Source organism: Garra rufa, chromosome 23, assembly GCF_049309525.1.
Source record: "Garra rufa chromosome 23, GarRuf1.0, whole genome shotgun sequence".
Classification (NCBI taxonomy): Eukaryota; Metazoa; Chordata; class Actinopteri; order Cypriniformes; family Cyprinidae; genus Garra; species Garra rufa.
This window is the reverse complement of record NC_133383.1, coordinates 23,531,847-23,554,020: the sequence shown is the minus strand read 5'-3', so window position 1 is coordinate 23,554,020 and position 22,174 is coordinate 23,531,847. Positions and strand designations below refer to the sequence as shown.

The 22,174-nt window shown below is 36.1% G+C and overlaps 3 protein-coding genes across 6 annotated transcripts in view; all 3 read left to right on the top strand.

Moving 5' to 3' along the window:
- The window catches only part of LOC141299195 (protocadherin gamma-C5-like), a 207,648-nt gene that overhangs the window by 19,652 nt on the left and 165,822 nt on the right, over positions 1-22,174 (top strand). The window lies entirely within an intron of this gene.
- The window catches only part of LOC141299194 (protocadherin alpha-C2-like), a 62,739-nt gene that overhangs the window by 11,160 nt on the left and 29,405 nt on the right, over positions 1-22,174 (top strand). Inside the window, exon 1 of one of the 3 annotated variants that reach the window (XM_073829502.1) lies at positions 1,794-4,252. The exons of 1 other annotated variant lie outside the window; for it this stretch is intronic. In XM_073829502.1, the coding sequence (XP_073685603.1) occupies positions 1,895-4,252 (2,358 nt within the window). In that variant the 5' untranslated portion in view covers positions 1,794-1,894. Of the gene's footprint in view, positions 1-1,793; positions 4,253-8,831; positions 11,267-22,174 lie in introns of those variants that run through there. One more of the 3 variants, XM_073829500.1, reaches the window with a different exon arrangement.
- LOC141299795 (protocadherin alpha-2-like) lies at positions 4,993-7,380 on the top strand. The gene has a single exon (XM_073830167.1). It carries the CDS (start codon positions 5,005-5,007, stop codon positions 7,378-7,380), a length of 2,376 nt encoding a protein of 791 aa, XP_073686268.1. The 5' UTR covers positions 4,993-5,004.

Here is a 22,174-nt window from a genome sequence, read left to right as displayed (position 1 = left end):
AGAGCGTTGCATTTCAGCCTCGGCCGACTAGCCCGACTTTTTTACACCTCTAGTTGCTGGGCTTCAGGCCAATTTTCACGTCAAAGTTCAGAGGCGGACGGGCACCGGTTTTATCTGTTTTAGGTTTCTCCTTATTTTAATATTTTAGACATCCATAAATTATGGTGAAGAAAAAAATGCCGCGCTGGTGGAAACAACAGGAGACTTCACTTTCGGTTTCACTTTCGAGACCGTTACAGACGGCAGCGCAGCTGGAACAGATCCGCGCTCAAACACACAATATGCTGAAAATTGCCACAAAGGTAAATAAATAACACTAAATGTGTCGGGCCGGAAAGAGTAAAGCTTATTTAAGTTATATATTAATAAACTAGTGTATTCTGAGTCAGTGTAACAAAAATCCTTTTTGGACGCGCCTTTAAAGAGAAATTTATCTTTTCGGATTACATAATGAGAGAGTTTTTGTTTTCTATTTGTTTTATTTCGTTAAGTAATAATTTAAAACTATTTTATACGTTTTTTTTAAGTGCACACAAATAAAAGTACACCCTTTACAGTACCGAATGATGTATTAACCTACTCTTACCTTTGTGAGCAAAAATGACAGATAATTTTAAATTGCTTCCACTGAAAAAAATGCACTGGCGCCCATGTCCTGTGTCTTCAGCTTCCACTCTCTGCACAAACTATTGGATATGCGCCTAATACCGCACATTTATCTCTAGGTTTAACGTTTAAACTAACATTGTTTTATACTTGAACTATTTCATATCTATAGATTTTATGCAAATCGTGATGATTTGAGTAGGCAAACTGATCAAATTAACAGACTGATTAGTCTACCCCTGGGCGCTGTTCCTTAAAAATAATAATAATAAAATAAAATAAAAACTTATATTTTACGAACAAAAATGCTCCAAACGTTTTTTTTTCTAAATTAAGTTAATAAAAAAACGAAAGTATAATCAATTTGCCATTACATACAAAAATGAAGTATTTTGATTTTAAAATAGCAACGCGCGCCATCAGTGTCGCGCCCTAATGTCGACTATGATGGTATAATGTTAGAGCACCCTCATTAATTTAGGAAGCACCCTCAGTGATTTAGTTCTGGAACCGGGCCTGAGAGGAAACACAATTGATAAGCAATTAAAATGCAAGCTGCAAAGGCCAGAACGAAGATGAATCTCTGTTATTAATATTATTATTATTATTAGTTGTAATAATAACAATACACTTACAATTACGGTCCTGACTGCTTCATCCATACAACGTAAGAGACATGCTTTTTTCCCGATTATATTAAAATCTCTGGCCTATTCGCCCTATAACAGTGCAGCTCTTTCAGCGGATCATTATTTTGTTATAACAACGTTCTGTTATGACGTGCTAATCAACCACTGCTTTTTAAAGAGCTTGCATATCGTAACATGCTTCACTTTCTTATTTTTGACTATATAGTCTGTTTGCCGTCTTATTATGTAATTCATGTGTGATGCTGATAGTAAATAATATTAGATTGTGGTATATTTTTGCGTTACTTTTCTGTATTATATTAGTGTGTTGTTGTGTCATTTCCTTACATTTGCTGTTTCTCATTTTAACGTTTGTGTAAATAGATTTTTCTAGTAGGCTATGGCATAGTTTCAGCACATGGTGTCACTACAGACCGTCAGTTAAATGTTTATAGTCTTTACTCTGAAGCCTCTCTCTCTCTCTCTCTCTCTCTCTCTCTCTCTCTCTCTCTCTCTCTCTCTCTCTCTTAGAATCTCAGTGTTAGTGTATATGCAGGTCAGACATGTTGGTTTCTAGTTCGTCTTGTGTTTCCTGAATGCAAAGGAGAAATACTCTCGTTGACCTTTTTCTTTCTTCAAGCAACTTGTGAATCACCATTATGGTGTTAATGGGATATTTCGAGTGTGGATTTATATTTTTTCTTTTTCTGCTGGATTCTGCGTTTGCTCAGATCGTCTATTCCGTACCGGAAGAGGTAAATAAGGGGACAGTTGTTGGGAATATAGCGAAAGACCTGAACATAAATGTTCATGAACTGGAATCTCGTATGTTTGAGATTGTCTCTGGAACAAATAAGAAGTATTTTGACGTAAATCTGAAAACTGGCGTGCTGTTTGTTAAAGAAAGAATTGACAGTGAAGAGTTATGTTTGTCGAATCAGAAATGCTCTTTGAATATAGAGGCCCTGGCTGAAAATCCTCACCATCTTTACAGGGTGGAGATTAAGATTTTGGATATAAACGACAACGCTCCACATTTTCCTGTTAAAATATTTACTTTGAATATTAGTGAGAATGCAATCCCTGGAGAGAGATTTCCTCTCCCTGTAGCCGAAGACTCTGATGTTGGCAGTAATTCGTTGAAAGAGTACAAACTGAGTCCGAATGAACATTTCAGTCTAGAAACACAGAGTGAAGATCAGAGTCTTTCTGCTGAGTTAGTGCTGAACAAGGCTTTAGATCGAGAGAAACAAGCGATGATTAAGTTAGTGCTAACCGGTGTAGATGGAGGAAAACCACCCAAGTCTGGAACTTTAAATATTGTTATTAATGTACTGGATGTTAACGACAATAATCCAGTGTTTAATCAACCTCTTTACAAAGTCAAACTGAAGGAAAATGTTGCTGCTGGTGCGAAAGTTTTATCTGTGTTTGCCTCTGATTTGGATGAAGGCATAAACCGCGAAATTGTGTATTCTTTAGTTGGTCATGGAAAAAAGAAAGATCTATTTGAAATTATCCCCGAAACCGGACAAATTGTTGTAAAAGGGCAAATAGATTACGAAGAAAATCCTGCCATTGAATTACGAGCTCAAGCAAAAGATAAAGGCAGTCCACCAAAGAGCACACAATGCAAAGTTTTAATAGAAGTTATGGATGAAAATGATAATGCACCAGAGATAAATGTGACTCCACTGTTGAAAAGTGTGAAAGAAGACACAAAATCAGGAACTGCAGTTGCTTTGGTCACAGTGTCTGATAAAGATGGAGGTAAAAATGGCATCGTACACTGTGCACTAAAAGGCTCGTTTCCTTTCAAACTGGAGACATCATATAACAATCATTATTCTCTAGTGGTAAACGAACATTTGGACAGAGAGAGTGTTTCCCTGTATAACATCACAATTACAGCTGCAGATGAAGGAACTCCGTCTCTTTCTAGCAGCACTGTTATAACTGTACATATCTCTGATGTTAATGACAATGCTCCACATTTCCCAGCTGTCGTTATTAACGCTTTTCTAAGTGAGAATGGTCAAGCTGGAGGTCTCGTGACAAAAGTATCCGCTAGTGATTCAGACACTGGTGAGAACGCAGAACTTTCATATTCACTGTTAGACAGTTCCAGCTCCAGTGTTCCTATAACAACACTGATAAATATAAACTCTTTAAGTGGAGAAATATTCAGTTTGCAATCATTTAATCACGAAGAAACGAAAAGATTTCAATTTCAAGTTATGGCAACGGACTCTGGTGTTCCTCCTCTGAGCAGTAATTCGACTGTAAATGTATTTATTTTGGATGAGAATGACAACAATCCGGTTATTTTACCGCCTTATTCTGAACCTGGATCAGTTAATAGTGAGAACATTCCCTACTCTGCTGAAGCGGGATACTTTGTAGCTAAGATCAGAGCTGTTGATGCTGACTCTGGATATAACGCACTTCTTTATTATCATCTAACTGAACCCAAAGGAACGAATCTCTTCCGCATTGGAAGCAGCACTGGAGAAATAAGGACTAAGAGACGAATGAGTGACAATGACTTAAAAACTCACCCACTTCTGATCACAGTGTTTGATAATGGAGAGCCATCACTCTCAGCGACTATGTCCATGGATGTAGTGGTTGTTGAGAGTCTGGACGACATACAGGCATCATTCAAAGTTCCTGTTAAAGAAGAGAGCTTTTCAAAACTAAATCTGTATCTGCTCATCGCTATTGCGTCAGTATCGGTCATCTTTTTACTGAGTCTCGTGGGTTTGATAGTAGCTAAATGCTACAGGACAGACGGCAGTTTCAGCAGGTACAGCGCACCAGTGATCAGCACACATCCAGATGGCAGCTGGTCCTTCTCTAAATCTACACAACAGTACGACGTGTGTTTTAGTTCAGACACAATAAAGAGTGATGTAGTGGTTTTCCCCTCGCCATTTCCACCAGCAGACGCGGAACTGATCAGCATTAATGGAGAAGACACATTTACACGAACCCAAACTCTTCCGACCACAGAGAAGGTAAGGAACCCAAGTTGTATACAAAATGTTAGAATTTATATAGAAGCTTTGCAGAGTTTATTTATTTATTTTGTAGTTGCCACATAATTTGAGTCAAGCTATTGCTGTCGCTTCTTTAAATTAATTTCGCTGAAGTGAATTGCATTGCCTTTGTCGTTGCTATTAGTTAGTGACAAACAAAACATGCATACATAAAAGGCGGTAGACAAGATGCAATAAAATGCTCTTCATGAATAACAAAGACAACAGTGAAGTTTTGAGGTTTTTGTTCTCCTAAAGCAGTTTCAGCACCATGGACAATGAACATCATCGCTTTTCTTTCAGTACATTTGGGTCATCTTGGTTAGATGTTAACATTTTTTTATTTCATCTACAAAGATTCCTACAAAGATCAAACTTTATTCCTTTTTTAACAAGTGCCGGAGATATTTACATACGTGTATTTCGTGCATTTATACTTTGCAAGTAAGAAATTTGAAAGATATTTATACTGTGGAAAATTGCATTTTAAATAAAATAAATCCAATAATCACACAGTTAAAACGCGCGATGTCGCAGCAGACCACAAATTTGAAGCACCTCTTTTATTAAAATGAGACTCCTCCCTTACTGTGGAAGAGCAACCACGTATATACTGTAGTCATGTGGAAATGGTGACATTATACAGGCTTCAGAGGCTAAGGTCCTGGCAGCAGCCAGACAAAAATTGCGTTTTCAAACGGATTAATCTTTAAGGCTTTGAAGAAACAATTATGGAAAGCTTAAGATACTTGTGCGTCATAACAGCTCTGCATTTTTGTTTATGGCGATCTTCATGCGGCAAGATTATCTATTCGGTCTCAGAGGAAGTAAATAAGGGAACTGTTGTCGGAAATATAGCAAAGGATCTCAAGATCAGTGTTCAGGAGCTGGAATCTCGTATCTTGCAGCTTGTTTCTGGATCCAACAGGAAATATTTTGATGTGAATTTGAAAACGGGAGTGTTGTTTGTTAATGAAAGAATTGACCGGGAGGAGTTATGCTTCACTCATCAGCAATGTGCTCTTAATTTGGAGGCTGTTGTTCAAAATCCGCATAGCCTTTATCGAATTGAAATTAATGTTCTGGATGTTAATGATAATGCTCCATATTTTGTGGACAGCGCTATAACGATAAACATCACAGAGGATGTTGTTCCGGGAGCTAGATTTCATCTTCCTGTAGCTGAAGATAACGACATTGGCATTAAAACACTTAAAGACTACAAACTCAGCAAGAATGAATACTTTTCTATTGACGTACAAACTGAAGAGCAGAGTGTGTCTGCTGAATTAGTGCTCCAAAAACCTTTAGATCGTGAAAAGCAATCGGTAATTCCTCTTGTGCTGACAGCTGTTGATGGAGGAAAGCCTGCAAAGACAGGAACATTGAGTATAATAGTGAATGTACTGGATATAAATGACAACTGGCCTGTCTTCAGCAAACCTTTGTACAAGATTAAGGTGAGAGAAAATGTTTCTCTTGGTACCAAAATCATCTCTTTGACTGCTTCTGATTTGGATGAGGGCACCAACAGTGACATTGTTTACTCCATATCTGAACATGGAAATATAAAAAAGCAAAGTCTATTCACTGTGGTTCCTGAAACTGGGGACATTGTTGTGAAGGATCAAATAGACTATGAGATAAATGCTGCAATTGAATTGCGTGTTCAAGCTAGAGATGAAGGCAGTCCACCAAAGAGCACACAATGTAAAGTTTTAATAGAAGTTATGGATGAAAATGATAATGCACCAGAGATAATTGTGACTCCTCTGTTGGAAAGTGTGAAAGAAGACACAAAATCAGGAACTGCAGTTGCTTTAGTCACAGTGTCTGATAAAGATGGAGGTAAAAATGGCATTGTACACTGTGCACTGAGAGGCTCATTTCCTTTCAAACTGGAGACCTCATATAACAATCATTATTCTCTAGTGGTAGATGGACCTCTGGACAGAGAGAGTGTTTCTCTGTATAACATCACAATTACAGCTGCAGATGAAGGAACTCCGTCTCTTTCCAGCAGCACTGTTATAACTGTACACATCTCTGATGTTAATGACAATGCTCCACATTTTCCAGCTCCTGTTATTAATGCATTTCTAAGTGAGAATGGTCAAGCTGGAAGTCTTGTGACAAAAGTGTCAGCTGATGATTCAGACACTGGTGAGAACGCAGAACTTTCATATTCACTGTTAGACAGTTCCAGCTCCAGTGTTCCTATAACAACACTGATAAATATAAACGCTTTAAGTGGAGAAATATTCAGTTTGCAATCATTCAACCACGAAGAAACGAAACGATTTCAGTTTCAAGTTATGGCAACAGACTCTGGTGTTCCTCCTCTGAGCAGTAATGCGACTGTAAATGTGTTTATTCTGGATGAGAATGACAACAGTCCGGTTATTTTACCGCCTTATTCTGAACCTGGATCAGTTAATAGTGAGAACATTCCCTACTCTGCTGAAGCAGGATACTTTGTAGCCAAGATCAGAGCTGTTGATGCTGACTCTGGATATAACGCACTTCTGTCTTATCATGTAACTGAACCCAAAGGAACGAATCTCTTCCGCATTGGAAGCAGCACTGGAGAAATTAGAACTAAGAGACGAATGAGTGACAATGACTTAAAAACTCACCCACTTCTGATCACAGTGTCTGATAATGGAGAACCATCCCTCTCAGCGACTATGTCCATGGATGTTGTGGTTGTTGAGAGTCTGGATGACATAAAGACATCATTCAGAGAAGTTCCTGTTAAAGAAGAGAGTTTTTCAGATCTGAATCTGTATCTGCTCATCGCTATTGTCTCAGTATCAGTCATCTTTTTACTGAGCCTTGTAAGTCTGATAGCAGCTAAATGCTACAGGACAGATGGAAGTTTCAGCAGGTACAGCGCTCCAGTGATCAGCACACATCCAGATGGCAGCTGGTCCTTCTCTAAATCCACACAACAGTACGACGTGTGTTTTAGCTCAGACACAATAAAGAGTGATGTAGTTGTGTTTCCTTCGACCTTTCCACTGCCAGATGCAGAACTAATCAGCATTAATGAAGGAGACACTTTTAATAGGACTCAAACACTTCCAAGCACTACCAAGGTAAGATAAAACTTAAATTCCACATTTTAAAAACATCATCATATACTGAACTTTTTGTAGCTCTGTAACTTATTACTACAATATCAAGCAAATGTGTGATTTTAGGACAGCATTTCAGCTGCACATAGCATTCCAAATAACATAGTACTTGTAGCTATGTGGACTCATATTTTTCAGTTGTATAGACAATTGCGTGTGTAAACACACAGATTGTTTTATAATTTACTCCAATGTTTTCATGTGATATCTCTCTGTGTTGCTACCTACATATGTGTATAGCATGCAATTAACAGTACTGGTGTCACTGCTGATCAAATTGTAGACCACTGTAGTTAAATCTCACCCATCAAACACAATGGATACTGTATAAAATGTCAGCTCAGCGCTGATGTAATGGCAAACAATCATTACTTTTCCCATGTTTTAATTTCTTAAGCCTGAAAAATTATTAGGTTCACTTAAATAGAATATCACTGCGTTAATAGTCTCATCAAGTCAAGAACTTTTTTCCATAGTGAAAAAGAGGCTTGTTTTTTAAAATATGGCAAATGATTGAATCTTTGAAAATAATTGTTAAAAGTGCTCGGTATGAATCGATTCAAAATGAAAGATCAGTGAATTTAAAAGACAATTAAAATAGGCTTTGTAATGAAAATCTGTGTTGTAAACAAACCAATAAGTACGATCATTTTTTAGGCAAAAGCACTGTAATAGTCAATACAATAATTAATTAGTTAATTTACATTGTCTTTTTTTAGATTATTTTTCCCAGTTAGCTTCATGTTGGTGTGTTTCCAAAAGTCTAAACACAGACAGTGAAGCACTAAATTTGACTCTGCTCCATTTTGTGCTTTTTTCCCATTAACTTTGAAGTCTGCATAATACTTAAGGGAATTTTTTTATAATTTTTCGCAATACAGTCTGCAGGTTTGTCTCATCTGCAAGTGTGGCTTGTATTTAATTTATTTTATTTACTTATTCATCAGTTAAAGCGTCATAATTTAATGTTAATATTAATATTTAATTGTGGCAAATATATTCAAATAATCCAGTTACATTTGTAATATGGGAAAAAAGTTTTCTCATGCTTTCTCTAGTACTAACAGTTTGCCCCAAACCTTTAGCTGTATACTGTACTGACTTACTGTATTCTGTGTTGATATATAGTTTATGTGGAATGTTAATAGTCTAGCAAAGCTCTTTCGTTGTTATCATAATTTACATTACGTGATTTTTTTTGATGCTGTTTGTGTTATTTGTGTGGTTTTGCCACACCGAACTGCACGTACTCCGCGTGGTGTCACTGTAGACCGCTAAACTCTAATAATTTCCATATACCCTCTGAACTCCGCCTACGATTTCGCTGAGTGACGTGCTATGACCAAGCGTCACAGTCTAGATGGTTTTCGTGGCGTGTTTCCGTGAGTCTCATTCTTTATTCTGTGTCCACAGAGTTTTGACGTTCCTCTAATCACTGTTGTAGTGTTTTGTTCGCGTTGTCATCTAACGCGGAAGTATGGCAGAGGCAGACAGAAAGGACTTAACGTTCCCACATATTATTTTCCTCTGGCTCGTGATGTGTGTTTCAGTGCCTGTGGATGGTCAGATAGTCTACTCCGTATCTGAGGAAGTAAATATCGGAACTGTCGTCGGGAATGTGGTGAAGGACATGAATTTAAACGTCCAGGATTTGGAATCGCGGGCATTTCAGCTTGTATTCGGCTCGAGGACGAGGTATTTTGATGTGAATCTGAAATCTGGCGTCTTGTATGTTGCTGAAAGAATTGACCGCGAGCAGCTATGTCCAAATACTGCATCCTGTTCCTTGAATTTTGAGGCGATAGTAAACCATCCTCTCAGTCTGAGTCGAGTGATAGTTAATGTTAATGATGTGAATGACAATTCTCCTACGTTTCCTGTTGAAACTCAGGTTTTGAATATCTCTGAATCAGTGCAGCCTGGAGCTACATTTTCCTTGATCAGTGCAGTGGATGAAGATGTAGGACCATTCTCTGTGAAAAGCTATAAACTTAGTCCTAATGAACATTTCTCATTAGAAGTACACACGGGTGGTGAACATGGCATGTCTCCAGAGCTAATCCTTCGAAAAGCTTTAGATAGAGAGAAGGAACCTGTAATTCGACTAGTATTGACTTCTTTTGATGGAGGGAAGCCATCCAGGTCAGGCACATTGCAAATTATTGTCAATGTTTTAGATATTAATGATAATGCTCCAGTGTTTAGCAGTCCTCTTTACAAAGTTCGTGTGACAGAGAACACACCACGAGGAACTAAGATAATCAAACTCAATGCTACTGACATGGATGAAGGTCCAAATGGGGAAGTAACTTATTTATTCAGCAGTCATGGTCAGGAAAAAAATCTTGATGTATTTGCAATCAGTCCTGAATCTGGGGAGATCGAAGTTAAAGGAAATATTGATTTTGAGGACAAAGCTTTTTATGAACTTAGAATAGAGGCCCACGATAAGGGTCTTTCCCCGATGACAGTTAATTGTAAAGTACTAATCGAAGTCATAGATGTTAATGACAATGCACCAGAAATAGTAATAACGTCCCTGCTCTCTTCTTTAAGGGAAGATGCAAAAACTGGCACTGCTGTGGCTCTGGTCACAGTTTCTGACAAGGATGGTGGAGTGAATGGAAAAGTGAGTTGTAAACTGCTAGGAAATGTACCTTTCAAACTCGAGTCTTCCTACAAGAATTATTACTCTGTTGTTTTAGAAGGCCAGCTTGACAGGGAAAATATCTCCAAGTATAATGTAACCCTCATAGCAGTAGATGACGGAACCCCACCACTTTCCAACACCAGTGTAATTTATGTTGACGTTTCAGATGTGAATGACAATCCTCCGCAGTTTAATGAAAAAATAATTTCTGTCTATGTAAGAGAAAGCACGCCTCCAGGAACCCTCATTCACACCGTGTCAGCAGTTGACAGAGATTCAAATGAAAACGCTGAAATTTCCTATTCCATTGTGGATAACAAAACAACAAGCATAAATGCTGTTAATGTTAACTCATTGACAGGTCAGTTGTATAACTTACAGTCTTTTAATTTTGAAGAACAGAAAGCCCTTAGTTTCCACATTCAGGCAACAGACTCTGGTGTTCCTCCTCTAAGCAGTAATGCGACTGTAAATGTGTTTATTCTGGATGAGAATGACAACAGTCCGGTTATTTTACCGCCTTATTCTGAACCTGGATCAGTTAATAGTGAAAACATTCCCTACTCTGCTGAAGCGGGATACTTTGTAGCCAAGATCAGAGCTGTTGATGCTGACTCTGGATATAATGCACTTTTGTCGTACCATCTAACTGAACCCAAAGGAACGAATCTCTTCCGCATTGGAAGCAGCACTGGAGAAATAAGGACTAAGAGACGAATGAGTGACAATGACTTAAAAACTCACCCACTTCTGATCACTGTGTCTGATAACGGAGAGCCATCACTCTCAGCGACTATGTCCATGGATGTTGTGGTGGTTGAGAGTCTAGATGACATAAAAACATCATTCAGAGAAGTTCCTGTTAAAGAGGAGAGTTTTACAGATTTGAATCTGTATCTGCTCATCGCTATTGTTTCAGTATCAGTTATATTTTTAATAAGTCTCGTGGTTATGATAGCAGCTAAATGCTACAAGACAGACAGCAGTTTCAGCAGGTACAGCGCTCCGGTGATCAGCACACATCCAGATGGAAGCTGGTCCTACTCCAAATCGACGCAACAATATGACGTTTGTTTTAGCTCAGACACAATGAAGAGCGACATGGTGGTTTTCCCTTCGCCATTTCTGCCTGCAGAGGCTGAACTGATCAGCATTCATGGAGAAGATACTTTTACAGGAACCCAAACTCTTCCTACCACTGGGAAGGTGAGCATTATTTTAAACCTTAGTTTAAAAAGTCACCAAAATTCACTTATATGGCCTTTTCACATATTCACTATATGCATGCTTTTTTAAAATAGTTGAATATGTGCACATATTTAGTAAATAGAAAAATACAGAAGTGAAGCAAAACATCATTAATTTGTCTAGCTTAATATTATGCTGAAAATGTGTCATGCACAGGTGTTGCAACTTGCAGCACAAAACCTGTGTTTGCATTCAATTTACTCAAACTTGACTTCGCATTCTATTTATATTTATGATAGGAGTTTTTCTGTGTTGATTACTACCACAACTCTGACCTCTCAAGCTTGTATGTAGTGTAGCTTCAGCACCAGCAGTGCTGGACAGCGCCACCTCACTGCTACACGAGCACATCAAGAGCTTAGTAGTACTGCTCTCATTTTGTACTCAATCTTTAATGATTTGATTATTAATTAATCAAAGAAATCTGTCTTAATTATAACTCTTTAATGATGTTAAACTGCAGTTGCAGATTAAAGCAGGTTGCAACAGCTACTCCTCAGTCTTCAAAGAGAATTTAAATGATGTTTAATAAGCTTCACTAACCTACTGCTTAGAATTCAGATTTGAGTTGGGGTTTTATTTAAAGAGTTTTGAATAACTTTATTTTGTTACTCTGTTTTGCATGTTAAAAAGTTACTCAGTGCTCTACTTCTCGCACTTTTCTGCATGTTCAGTGATGCTGCCAATGTATGGATAAAACCGTTTGCTGAATGCATAAATGCCAATATGTATGTATAATGTGAGTCTTGAAATGGTGTCAGACTTATGCTTCATGTTCCTGGTAGCTTCGTCTCATCCTCTTGAGTCTTTTTTTTCGCCCTCAGTCCTTGACAGAGGACAGGGATCAGGGCTTGTGTAAATTTCTGTGCAATTGGGTCAGTATTGGGTTCTGCTTTGCCCGGCTGGTTGAGAGAGATAGATGGATTAGAAGTCTGTGGGTCTCTGGACTGCTGGAGTGCTGCAGTCCCACCTGCATTATATCGAAGTCTCTCAATGCATTAATGAGAGGGACAGGCTGCTGACTCTATGTGAAAAACACAGAGCAGATTTCATGCTGTGTAAAGAAACTGATCCTCTTCCCTGTACTGTGCAACCCATTTCTTGTTACTGTACTTGTATTTGTTGTTTAAATAATAGGTTTGTTATTACTTGAGATGAAATTACTTGAGATTGGTCTATATGGCTTAAAAAACAATATCTTATGGTTCTTGTTCTTTCGAGATCTCATTCCCTCTTTTGCTCCTTCTTCTGAACTTGTCAGATGGAATGATTTCTCTAGAGGCAGCATGGCATTTTATTTTCCACCCCTGTGAGTCTTCACATGAGTGAGACTGCACTACTGAAGTTATAAGAGTTATAAGCATGACATTCAGGCTTTTGGTGACCATTATCTATCTATCTATCTAGTTTGGGATCAGTAGGATTTTTTTGTTTTGTTTTTTAAATATGTTTGTTATGCTCATTAAGTGTGCATTTTCTTTACAGAAAAAATAACAGTAATATTGTGAAATATTATTTCAATTTAAAATAATGGTCTTCTATTTTAATATACTTTCAAATATAATTTATTCCTGTGATGCAAAGCTGAATTTTCATCAGCCATTACTCCAGTCTTTAGTGTCACACAATTCTTCAGAAATTATTCTAATATGCTAATTTATTATAAATGTTGGAAGCAGTTGCGTTGCTTAATTATTATTATTATTTTTTTTTGAAAACTATGATACTTTTTTCAGCATCCTTTGATGAATAGACACTTTAAAAGAAAAGCATATAGTATACAACACTGTTTGAACGTTAGGTGTCAGTAATTTTTTTCTTTCTTTTTCTGAAATAAATTAATACTTTTATTTAGCAATGATGTGTTAAATTGATAAAAAGCAATAGTAAAGTAATAGTAAAGTTTTTAACATTTTATTTATCAAAGAATCCTGAAAAACATACTAAAGGTTCCAAACTAAATATTAACTGTTTCCAGCATTGATTAATAAATCAGCATATTAGAATGATTTTTGAAGGATCATTTGAGACTGAAGACTGTAGTAATGACTGCTGAAAATTCAGTTTTGCATCACATAAATAAATTATATTTTAAAGTATATTAAAATAGAAGACCATTTTTTTTTAAATGGAATAATATTTCACAATATTACAGTTTGATCAAATAAATGCAGCCTTTGTGAGCATAAAAAAAAAAAAAAAAATAATAATCAAATATCTGATCCTAAACTTTTGAATGGCAGTCTACACATACAATGGCAAGAAGCCTTTCGTGTAATGTATAAATTACTTTTCTTGTCATTTTTTATTAATATTTATATATGTTTTATATATGTTTTTTAAAATACTACTGCATATCAGCTATTCTATTTAAAATTAAATCTTGATGACAGACCAAGCATAATCAGAGCAGAAGAGATTCATCTAAAAGGTAAATGTATTCTATGACTTATATACAGGCCTATGCATATTTACATTTATATCATAATAGCAACACTATGAATATAAATTTAATGATTTCACATAATTTGCCTATAGGTTTAAGTGAAAAGAGATGTCAGAAATGTATATCTAATTTATGGAAATATTAAATAATAACCCTATTAATTACAATACGTATAGCATTTAATAATAATAATAATAATAATAATAATAATAATAATAATAATAATAATAATAATAAAATAGTAACAACATGCCCTAGATGTGTCCACAAATCACTCATTAACAAAAGACCCCAGAACTCACAAATGCTGATATTTAAAATGATGCATGCAACTCTAGATTTAATAATGTCACCTCTTATTTGTCAATCTGTGTGCATGAATTTCACCTCCTCCTTCTCCTGCATATCACATGTATTATTTAGTGTGAGTCACAAGGATTATGTTTCAGTTATGACATTGCTGCTTCAGCCAGCTGTGAGTTTGTGGTGTGAGAACACGTCTAGTCTGTTTGCAGAATGCAATGCTATGAGGTTAATGCAGAAAAATGAGTCTTTTTTGTGCTTGTGTATTTTATTCATTAGAATATATGCTTGGCAGTATAATGCACTTGAGTCAGTGCTTCAGAATTGTCACAGACAGTGAGTCATACTACAGACTGTGGGTAAATACAGACACTATCATCGTTTCAGTGTTTTTTATTGTGAGCTGACTGTTAACAGCTAAGCCTGTTGTCTGTGCGCTGCAAGGCATGACTGTGTGTCTGCTGGCCTCTGTTTCTATCAGACAGAATGACCTGAACCTTTTGTTAAGGTCATTCTGGGATTTCGTTCCCTCTGGACGGATACATTTTTTATGAAACGGAGGTGCAGAGCACAACAAACAGATTGCCATGAATGATAACTCTTTCACAAATTCCCCATTTGTCTCCGCAGGTTCTCGTAATTCCCTAAAGCTCAAATTTTAGAGGATGTGCATCTGCATAATTTCTTGTTTACAAGGTTATCAACTGAAAATGTCAGAGCATTCATATAATGTGTTTTTTAGCTTCATAGCAATCCATTAGTCTGTCATTATTGTACTAATGCATTCAGCAAAGCATTTTAGAAGCAAGCTGATGGTGCTATAACATATAATATTGGTTTATAGCATTATTTATTTGCTCTTTTGCATATGCATGCGGCTTTGCATATCCATTCTGTTCAGTTGTCTCTCTCCGGATGTTGGGTCTGGGAATAAAAAGAACAGTTGATGGTTCCCTGCAGTGTATCAGTGAGAAAAAGGGTGGGTCATCTCTGCAGAGGGCTGCAGGTGGCAGAATGAGTCAAGCTGAACAGAATGTGAAGAGAGAGAGCGAGGCTGTGGATGGTTTGCTAGTGCCCTCTGTTGGCCACAGTGCTGGTGAAGGCTTTCAGAGATGTGTGGGATCCTTATTATGAAGTGTTTATTTCATACCTCAGCCAGTAGGGGTCTTACACCATCCTTCTCAACCATACTCTGCCCACAATCATTTCAGATACTCTATTTCTCTATTTTTTACTGTCACTTTGTGTTATACACAACACGCCTTCCCGCTCCCATGATGCTTTCCTCTCATTTCTTTGAGGAGGTACAGCCCTATTACATTTCTCTCTCTCTCTCCCTGTCTGCTCACAGACTTTCTAGCACTGTGTTTTAAAATAATTGCAGGAACCAAAATCTAGGAATTATACAAGTGTCTTTTGCTATACGGATTAAAGCAAACAATTGGCAGTATAGAAGGTTGTCTGACCTTCTCACTTATTTATATAAATAGAGTCCTAAACAGAAAATGCAAACTGTTTTATCATATTTGTTTTTCATTCAGATATCTAAAAAAAACAACAACAAAAAAAAAAAACTTCAAGCTTGTCAGATTTTTGGTACTTACAGTGCCTTGCAAAAGTATTCATACCCCTTCATTTTTTTTTCACATTTTGTTTTGTTTCAGCATTATGTTAAACTGCTTTAAATTTAAATTTCCCCACATTAATTTACACTCCATACACCATAATAACGACAAAGGAACAACCAGATTTGCAAATTTTACAAATTTATTAAAAATAAAACACTGAAATAAGTACATTGCATAAGTATTCATACCCTTAACTCATAATACATAGTTGAAGCACCTTTACAGCCTCAAGTCTTTTTGGGTATGATGTGACAAGCTTTGCACATCTGCATTTGGCAATTATCTGCCATTCTTTGCCTCACCTTTTCACCTCTCAAGCTCTGCCAGCTTGGATGTGGGCTGGCAGACATTTTCTGGAGTCCTAGTTGTTCCAATCGTCTTCCATTATGGATAATGCTTCTGTGAACCTTCAATGCAGCAGATTTATTTCTGAACTCTTCCCTAGATCATTGCCTTAACGCAAGTCTGTCACTGAGCTCTACAGGCATTTATCTTGACCTCAGGACTTGGTATCTCTGATATACATTTTCAGCTGTTTGACATTTTCTGAGAGGTGTGTGCCTTTCTAAATCATACTCATTCAAATGAATTTGCCACAGTGTAACTCCACTCGAAGTGCAGTAACATCTAGAAGCAATATGAATGCCCCTGAGCTAAATTTCGAGTGTCCCAGAAAAGGGTATGAATACTTATGCAACGGGATCTTTTCAGTTTTTTATTTTTAATAAATTTGCACAAATGTTAAAAACCAATTTTTTGCTTTGCCATTATGGAGTAGGGAGTGTAGATTGATGTGGGAAAAAAAGTAATTTAAAGGAGGCATAAGGCAGCAACATAACAAAATGTGAAAAAAATGAAGGGGTATGAATAATTTTGGCAAGGCACTGTATGAAAAATCTGACCAATGCAGTAAGAAAAACTGAATTTTGTGGGGTTTTTTTTAAATACATTTTTTATTCTGTAAGGAAACATTAATGTGATCAGACATAAAGACATTTATAATGTCTGTTACACATTAATGCTGTTCTTCTAATTCTGTCATTAGTTAATAATTCTAATAATCAAGGATCCTGAAAAAAAGTAGTGTTTAAACAAAAATATTATGCAGCACAATTTCTTTTAACATAGATAATAAAAAGAAATGTTTCTTGAGCAGCAAATCAGCATATTATAATGCTTTCTGAAGGATCATGTGACACTGAAGACTTGAGTAATGATGCTTAAAATTCCGCTTTGCCACCACAGTCATAAATGACATTATAAAATATATTAAAACAGAAAACAGTTATTGTAAATGATAATTAATCACACTGTCACAACTGTTTTTACTGTATTGTTACTGTATCAAAACATGCAGCCTTGGTGAGAATAAGACACTTACTTAAAAACATATATAAATATTTTATTCCCAACTTTAACATTTTAAACAGTAGTATCTGTTCTCTAAAAAAATATGATTTTATAATATATAATCTGTATATCTTCTCAATATAAAGTGTTACTTCTTTTTAGAAATTTGAAAAATATTTAAAATATCTTTAGTATATATTTCTGCATTTTTTTACTGTCTACACTACCAGTCAAAAGTTTTTCTAATGTTTTTAAAGTCACAAAGCACACCAATCCTGCATTTAGTTGATTCAAAGTACAGCAAAAACAGTAAAATCTTGAAATATTTTACTGTTTAAAATAACTGTGAATATATTCTAAAATGTAATTTATTCCTGTGGTTTCAAATCTGAATTTTTAGCATCATTACTCCAGTCACATGATGCTTCAGAAATCATTCTGATATTCTGATTTGCTGCTCAAAAAACATTTATTATTATTATGTTGAAAACAGCTGATTAGAATTCCTTTTAGGTTCCTTTGATGAATAGAACGTTCAGAAGAACACCACTTACATGTCTTCATAATCACTTTTGAGCAAATTAAAGCATCCTTGCTAAATAAAAGCTTTTGAATGGTATAGTGTATAATGTTACAAAAGCTTTTATTTCAGATAAATGCTTTCAATTGCTATCTAGTCTGCTCGTACTATTCATCAAAGAATCCTAAAAAATACTCAACTGTTTTAAATATTGATAATAATAATAATAATAATAATAATAATAATAATAATAATAATAATAATAAATGTTTCTTGAACAGCAAATCAGCATATTAGAATGATTTCTGAAGGATCATGTGACATGGAAGACTTATAATACAGTTATTTTAAATAGTAAAAATATTTCACAATACTACTGGTATCAAATAAATACCTTGGTGAGAATAAGACACTTACTTAAAAACATATATATACTTTTTTCCCAACTTTAAAATTTGAAACAGTAGTATCTGTTCTCTAAAAAAATGATTTTATAATATATAATCTGTATACCTTCTCAATATAAAGTCTTACTTCTTTTTAGAAATTTTAAAAATATTTTAATTATCTTTAGTATATATTTCTGCATTCTCACGGTCACTACCAGTCAAAAGTTTTTGATTTTATAATGTTTTTTTTTTAAAGAAGTCTCTTCTGCACACCAAGCCTGCATTTAGTTAATCCAAAGTACAGCAAAAACGGTAAAATCTTGAAATATTTTACTAATATAAAATAACTTTTATATTTGAATATATTCTAAAATGTAATTTATTCCTGTGATTTCAAATCTGAATTTTTAGCATCATTAATCCAGTCACATGATGCTTCAGAAATCATTCTAATATTCTAATTTGCTGCTCAAAAATATTTATTATTATGTTGAAAACAGCTGATGAGTTCATTTGAGGTTTCTTTGATGAATAGAAAGTTCAGATGAACAGCACTTATCTAAAATAGAAATCTTTTGTAACATTGTAAATGTCTTAATCACCACTTTTGATCAAATAAAAGCATCCTTGCTAAATAAAAGCTTTTGAATTGTATAGTGTATAATGTTACAAAAGCTTTTTATTTTAGATAAATGCTTTCAGTTGCTATCTTTGATCAAATCTGCTCTTACTATTCATCAAAGAATCATAAAAAAATTACTCAACTGTTTTAAATATTGATGATATTAATAATAATAATAATAATAAATGTTTCTTAAACAGCAAATCAGCATATTAGAATGATTTCTGAAGGATCATGAGAGATAGCATAAGAGAATTCTTTAAAAAAAAACATTAAAAATCTTAACTTAAACTCTTAGCTTAACTTAAAAACTTTGACTGATAGTGTATATATTATAGATATTTTAACTGAAACATTAGACCAATATACATGTTACCAGGATCTGTGAGAAGAAGCTATATCATCCATTCTGAGGGGGGGAAAAGAAAAAAAGTGTCAGATTTGGTTTATAGCCGAAACATCCATTCAAATCATTCAGCCAAAATCATTCAGAAGTGCAAAGGAATAAACAACTCTAATTTTACCATTCGTTAATCATGACCTACATCACCAACACCAAATATAGGCCACAACTGGCAGAGCAGAGAGAAAGAATGAGAGGAGAAAACATGCATGTAAAGGGAGTGGGAAAAAGAGAGAGAGAAAACGTGAACGACAGAGGAAGAGAGGTTTTTAGTGAACACTGCGGTGGGTGGTGTGACTCTGGATGCCCTTGCTGAGGGCACTGTTGGTGCAGGCTGTCTGTGCGGTGTCTCTCAGATGGGTGCATCTCTTTTAAAATCTGGCACACTTATGTAAGTAGGGTCAGGGGAGGAGGAGTACCACTTGTAATGGGTTTTTGGCTTGCCAAAGGTCAAAGTTCACAAGTCACAGCTCAAGATACTAATATCTTTCAACAGTCTGATTAGCCAAATGTTGTCATTTAAGAGCGGCGGGAGAAGGTGTAGCTCTTAATTAATTTGATTAATTAATTAATTTTTTATTAAGCATGCACATCTTCTATTTTCTAAGGAGAGCCATTTACATCTTTACATTTTGGACTTTTATATTCGAGTTTGGGATGTCAATTGTCAGTATTCTACTCATCGCTTTTCTCTATCATTCACAACTCAACACACTCAGTTCCCCAAAGCTACAACTCACTTCTGTAAATGTCAAGACAGTCTTGTTATTGCACACAGGAAGAGAAAGTACATGCACATGCGGAATGATAGGCCTGGTTGTGCCTTTACATTTCCTGAAGCGGAGACCTAATAGAACAAGTCAAGCCTTCCGTTGTTAAAAGACTTGATTTTGAATATCTGACTGCTTTTCCATATCCAAAATGTGAGGAAAAAACTCTTTTCTGACTATGTAAAATCTAGCGATATCCAGGGACAGGTGAAAGAAAAGAAGAGGGAGGAAAGATGAGATGAAGTAGGAGGAAGTGAAAGCAAGAGGATAAATACTGCAAATGATACTTGCGACCGATTGTATTGAGTCTGCATTGTTAATTTGCCTCTGCAGTGTTTTGATAATCTACTGGCAATTCAGTGTCAAAAACAAATGTGCATTGTGTGTGGGATCAAGAGAGATGGCAGGTGGGATCAGAAACAAAATCTGGATTGTAAATGTCTGAAAGTCAAAAAAAAAGAGTAAACATTTGGGTATCTGACCCACTTGCTTACAAAGTGTTTTGTGCTGCAAAACATCTGGTATCACTCGCAGTGGTTTCGAAAAAAAGATCAAAACAATCACATTATGAAAACAATGCACAAACACTGCCTACTGTTTCACCTATACTGCGTATTCAGCCCAAGGTAAAAGGGGTAAACATTACCTGAAAAAAAAAAAAAAAAATGATGGTAACACTTTACAATAAGGTTTCATTAGGTAATGTTAGTTAATGTATTAACTTACATGAATGAACTATGAAGAAAACATTTATTACAGTATTTATTGTCAGTGTCAGTTAATAAAAATACAGTTGTTCATTGTTAGTTCATGTTAGTTCACAGTGCTTTAACTAATGTTAACAAGCACAACTTTGAATTTTAATCATGCATTAGTAAATGTTGAAATTAACATGAACTAAGATTAATAAATGCTTAACTAATGAACCTTTTTGTAAAGTATTACCAAAATTATATATACAGGTGCTGGTCATATAATTAGAATATCTTCAAAAAGTTGATTTATTTCACTAATTCCATGCAATAAGTGAAACTTGTATAATATATACATTCATTCCACACAGACTGATATATTTCAAGTGTTTATTTCTTTTAATTTTGATGATTATAACTGACAACTGATGAAAACCACAATTCAGTATCAGAAAATTTGAATATTGTGAAAAGTTTCAGTAATGAAGACACCTGGTGCCACACTCTAATCAGCTAATTAACTCAAAACACCTGCAAAGGCCTTTAAATGGTCTCTCAGTCTAGTTCTGTAGGCTACACAATCATGAGGAAGACTGCTGATTTGACAGTTGTCCAAAAGAAACCATTGACACCTTGCACAAGGAGGGCAAGACACAAAAGGTCATTGACTGTTCACAGAGCTCTGTGTCCAAGCACATTAATAGAGAGGCGAAGGGAAGGAAACGATGTGGTAGAAAAAAGTGTACAAGCAATAGGGATAACCGCACCCTGGAGAGAATTGTGAAACAAAATCCATTCAAAAATGTGGGGGAGATTCACAAAGAATGGACTGCAGCTGGAGTCAGTGCTTCAAGAACCACTACGCACAGACATATGCAAGACATGGGTTTCAGCTGTCGCATTCCTTGTGTCAAGCCACTCTTGAACAACAGACAGTAGGGATGTACGATTAATCGCACGATGTTGTGAGGCGCGTTTAGTCAATGATGCCGGTACTTTGATTAGTAGTAAATCTCCATCACGTGTGTTCAGCTGGAGCATTCAGAGGCGTAAATCACTGACAAGGTACGCCAGATTTGGTGTAGCTTGTCAGTGATTTACGCCTCTGAACGCTCCAGCTGAACGCAGCTGAATGCACGTGATGGAGATTTACTACTAATCAAAGTACCGGCTTCATTGACTAAACGCGCCTCACAACATCGTGCGATTAATCGTGCAGCCCTAACAGACAGCGTCAGAAGTGTCTCGCCTGGGCTAAAGACAAAAAGGACTGGACTGCTGCTGAGTGGTCCAAAGTTATGTTGTCTGATGAAAGTAAATTTTGCATTTCCTTTGGAAATCAGGGTCCCAGAGTCTGGAGGAAGAGAGGAGAGGCACAGAATCCATGTTGCTTGAGGTCCAGTGTAAAGTTTCCACAGTCAGTGATGGTTTGGGGTGCCATGTCATCTGCTAGTGTTGTTCCACTGTGTTTTCTGAGGTCCAAGGACAACACAGCTGTATACCAGGACGTTTTAGAGCACTTCATGCTTCCTGCTGCTGACCAACTTTATGGAGATGCAGATTTCATTTTCCAACAGGACTTGGCACCTGCACACAGTGCCAAAGCTACCAATACCTGGTTTAAGGACCATGGTATCCCTGTTCTTAATTGGCCTGCAAACTCACCTGACCTTAACCCCATAGAAAATCTATGGGGTATTGTGAAGAGGAAGATGCGATATGCCAGACCCAACAATGCAGAAG